At 56.9% G+C, this 4,539-nt stretch overlaps 1 protein-coding gene across 2 annotated transcripts; it reads right to left on the bottom strand.

Annotated features, from left to right (window-relative positions):
• Positions 1-290: 290 nt before the first annotated feature.
• On the bottom strand, positions 291-3,103 carry LOC132513911 (polyadenylate-binding protein 1-like 2). 2 transcript variants are annotated; one of them, XM_060138549.1, is made up of 2 exons: positions 3,080-3,103; positions 291-893 (listed from the first exon to the last, which is right to left on the bottom strand). In XM_060138549.1, the coding sequence occupies exons 1-2, from the start codon at positions 3,101-3,103 to the stop codon at positions 291-293; spliced, it is 627 nt and encodes a 208-aa protein (XP_059994532.1). The 2 variants fall into 2 exon arrangements, with proteins under 2 accessions (XP_059994532.1, XP_059994533.1); XM_060138550.1 differs by lacking the exon at positions 3,080-3,103 and having other exon boundaries at positions 291-998.
• Positions 3,104-4,539: the final 1,436 nt, after the last annotated feature.

The raw sequence follows: 4,539 nt of genomic DNA, 5'->3' as shown, positions 1-4,539 counted from the left end.
CCCAAGGTGGGTGTGGGGGGAAGGGAGGGGAGAGGAGAGGTAGGGACGACAGGGGAGTGGAGAGAAAGTCAGAGAGAGACACAGAGTGAGAGGGACTGAGACAGGTGGAGGGAGGGAGAGATGGAGGGAAGGAAGACGGGGGTGGGGGGCGGGGGGGCGGTTGTGAGAGAGAGAGACCTGCACTCCCAATACAATACACTGCTGGTGGGTTAGGGGGGCAAAGGGTGGGGCTGTAAACCGGGTGGGAGCCAAGGTTTGGCTCTGCTGGCTGGCTCGCTCCTGGGATGTCTTCATCGCAAGGTGGCCTCCTCATCGGTGTCTTCCTCGAAATCCTTGACGTCAGCACTGGTGGACTGTCTGGCCCAGGCTCCCCTTTCGGCCTCTCGTTCCTTATGCGACTTGAATCTCCCAACGAAAATTTTGCGGTAGTTCAGGAACATGCCATTCATCGCATCAATGGCCCGCTCGGCGGACTCCTGCTTCTGGAAGTGCACGAACCCGTAGCCCTTGGGCCCCTTTTCGTCGCAGGCCACTTTGCAGGAGAGGATGTTGCCGAACGCCGAGAAGATGTTGTACAGCGCCTTGTTGTCGATGGTTTTGCCCAGGTTCTTGATGAAGACGTTGCCCACCCCGCTCTTGCGGAGCGAGGGGTCCCGCTGGGACCACATGATGCGAACTGGCCTGCCCTTGATGACATCAAAGTTCAGGGTCTCCAGGGCCCGCTTGGCGTCTACCGGTTGCTGGTAGTTGACATACGCATAGCCCAACGAGCGGCGGGTGATCTTGTCCCTGCAAATGCGGATGGAGAGGATGGGCCCGGCTGGGCTGAACTTCTCGTACAGCATTGCCTCCGTCACCTCAGGGTGCAGGTCGCCCACGTACAGCGAAGCCATAGGAAAGTCCGGATTCCCCCCTGAGCCCCCGCCCATCTCCGCATCAGCATCCGCGGCGGCCACCGCCGCCGCCACCTCCGCATCTGCATCCGCATCCTCCTCCGCCTCCGCCTCCCCCAAGGGGGGCGTCGCAGCCTCTGCCGCCGCGGCGGCTTCGGCCACACTGGCCTCCGCCACGGCTACTGCCGCTGCCGCCAGGGAGGCCTCCGCCTCCTCCCCCGCTAGGGCTGCCGCCGCCTCCCCCAGGGTGACCTCCGCCACTGCCTCCTCTACTGAGGCCTCGGCCTCCAACTCAGCCTCCACCTCTGCTTCCGCCTCCGCCACGGAGGCCTCCGCCACCGCTTCTGCCACGGTCGCCGCCGCAGCCTCCGCCGCCGCCGCAGCCGCCGCCGCCACCGCCGCCGCCACTGTCGCCGCTGTCGCCACGGTCGCCGGTGCCCCCGGGCCGCTGCCGCGACCTCCCTTCCCGCGAGCTGGGGGGCGGAGAGGCGGGAGAGGGCAGGAGGGCGGGTGGGCGCCGGAACCCGGGCCGGGGGCGCGAGCGCGAGCTGGGGCGGGGGACCCCGGGCCAGCCGATCTGGCGAGTCCCAGTCACCTGGTATGGCGAGCGCTGCCAGGAGCGCACCGGTGCGAGTCGCAGCAGCCTGCAGCCCACTGCTGCTGCCGCCGCCGCTCGGTCGTGGGCTAGCGTGCGGGGCGCGGGCGGGCGGCGTGTGGTGGGGGGCGGGGGGTGTTGGCGTCTGTGGTCCGGGCAGCTGGGAAGGCTTCTGTCTCTTTGGTTCCCCCTGTGGCTGCTGCGGGGCTGCGGGGCCGCGGACGGTGGGAGGGGGCGGGAGCGGGAGGCTTGAGGTTGGGGGACGGGAGTGTGAGTCCTCAGCCTGTCGGATCGGCTGGATGTGTTTGAAGAGGAAGCCAGGGAAAGGGCTCCATGTGGACCGAGGGAATCTGGGTTAGATTTAGGGAGTTTTGTTTTATCCTTCCTCTCCCCATAGAACATTTAAATGATTAAATCAAGCACCTTGCAAGAGAAGGTGGGTGGCGTTGAGAATACACTTGCCCGGCCTAAACAAACCCAAGAAAAATGGTTTTCTCACGTTCAGGGGTTCTCCCCACCTCAAGGCACACACGCTCTCCAGCATCACCGCCACCAAGGCGGCAACTCTTACTCTGAGCTGGAGCTGGGGCAAGTGAGGCAAGCTCCCACTGCAGCCTGCTGACCCATTTTCTCAGAGATTCCTCCCCCTTTTCGGGCTCTTTCCCTCCTCTGCAACACTTGCAGAAGAGGAAATAAAGAACACAAGAACACGTATTCATTCATCCATAATGCCATGCCACAAATATTTATGGAGCCATTGCCGGTCCCTAGGGATATACAGGGGTCCGGGAGGCAAGAGGAAATAGACCAGTCAACTCCCAAGGTTGACCTTGGGAGTGGACAGTCTGGGCTAGAAACCCTGTCCCTGCTCCAGACTATGGGAGAACTAGGGACCTGGGGTTCTTCAGCCCCCACCACCCCCCAACTCCTCCCACCCATCCAAGTCTCAATTCATGCAGCCTGGAAGCGGGGGAATCAAGAGCACCCTGTCCTTAGTGCTGTCCTCCATGATAGGTGAGGTAAGCCAAATCAAGAGCTGGGGACAGGGCCTGGTCCAGAGCCGGGCACTAGTTTGCTCTTGTCTCTGCCCTCAAGGTGCTGAAGTTCCCAACGTGAACCAAGAAAGGCATATCCATGTTCAAAACAAAAGCAAAACCTGAAATCTCTCTAGAATGAGGTGTCTCATTCCAGTTCACCAGCTAGTATTTATGGAAGCCTTATCCAGTACTTGGCACTGGGGGCTCAGAGACAGGCAGTGTGGTAAGTGAGCAGTGAACATTGATGTGTTGGAGGTGTGGGGCAAGGTGAGGAAAGGTGAGCAGAGTGTATTGTGGGAGCAGAGAGGCCACACAAGCCCAAAAGCTGAGGGGATAGGCAAGCGAGCAACCATTAGAGTAGAGGGCAACAGAGGCTAGAGTCCCACTTCTTCCAGAAAGGAGAACCCAGCCACTAACCATTCCTGGTAGGAATCAAGCAAGGCAGCAAAGGAGAGAAAACCCCCAAGGCAAGCTCTGAAAGATGAGTAGCAGTCCACCACATCGAGGCAGAAGGGAAGGCACTCCAGACAGAGGCATCAGTCTGTGTCCAAGGCTCTGTAGCATGCTAGCACATGCATGGTCACTTCTGGTCATGCCTAATAATCTGGTGTGGACAGAGCTCATGATCTTCAAGCGTATATGACAGGAGATGGGGCTGGAAGGTGTGGGGGGCCCTGAAAAGCAAGCTAAGGTGCTTGGACTCTATACCCAAGCTCACGGGGCCCACTCAGTACATTTAAGGAGGGACTCGGTATGATCAGATCTTTAGAAAGAGTACAAACTAAACATTAACACAGAAAGTAGTTAAGAGAGTAGATCTTAAAAGTTCTCAGTACAAGGGGAAAACAAAGTGTAACTAACTGAGGTGATGGATGTTTATTAAACTTCTTGTGGTAATCATTTAGCGATGTGTACCTATATCAAATCATTATGTTGTACACCTTAAACTTATACGGTGTTATATGTCAATTATATCTCAATGAAACTGGAGAGAAACCCATCAATACACATGTAAATGCATGCACACACACACACACACACACACACACACACACACACACACGCCCCTGAGACAGAGCTGATAGAACAAAAAGAAGACAGTCAGTTGTGACCAGTTCCAAAAGAGTCAGAACAACCATTCCCTCCGTCCCTCCTTTCCTTCCATAAATAGGGGTTTCACATTTACCATGAGCCAGGCATTGAACTGTGGACTTCGGGGTCAGATATAAAAAATGATCAAGCCATAGTGCCTTTCCTCACTCCACTAAAGCTCAGGCTGCCCATACAAATAAGAGAAATGCCAGCAGAGGGCTATATGTACTATGTGATTGGACTATGGTGGCCATGGAGTTTCATCTGCCCAACACATATTCTCACCTCCCCCTCACTCCCACCCATCCACCTTCCTTGGGTAAATAAAGCTGTTTTCTGTGGTGGCAGTGTTGGCTGGACCTGGGCAATTGCACATCATAGAACAACCCTGAACCTTCAGAACTGACTGGGTCACCATGGGGTGTGAGGCAGTGAGAACTTTCTCATCGCTGGCTGGAAAGCATCCCAAGATGGCTGAGAAGCAGACATACAGACGTGTGTCTCGCCAGCTTGCAAAGTCTAGCCCTCTGCCCCTAGACAGGGTGTCAGCAAAGGGCAGGGACAGAGACTTAGGAAAAGCCTGCTGTGCTGCTGGTGCCTTGACCAAGGTGGTCACTGTCACTGCTCTTAGGAGCCATCTCCTGAGGGTCTAGGTTGCTTGTAGGCAGGAGGCAGATGAACTTTGCCTCACCATTCCAGGTGGCCACCAAGAGGGACTTGAGGAGGCAGCGGCCAAGAGGGTAGCCATGATTGCTGGGAGGTAAGGGATGTGGGGATGACGAGAAGAGCTTCTCGGCCCATTGTCTGGAGACAGAAGTGACAAGAGGGACCAATTCAAGGACCAGGAGTCAACAAGGTCTCTTCCTCTGGCTTTGACTTCCAGCCCACAGAGCAACAGAAATCTGTAGGAGAAAGAGGTTCA

The sequence above is a fragment of the Lagenorhynchus albirostris genome, chromosome X (genome assembly GCF_949774975.1).
Source record: "Lagenorhynchus albirostris chromosome X, mLagAlb1.1, whole genome shotgun sequence".
NCBI classification, from domain to species: domain Eukaryota; kingdom Metazoa; phylum Chordata; class Mammalia; order Artiodactyla; family Delphinidae; genus Lagenorhynchus; species Lagenorhynchus albirostris.
The sequence above is the reverse complement of the archived record's forward strand: the minus strand, read 5'-3'. Positions and strand labels throughout refer to the sequence as shown.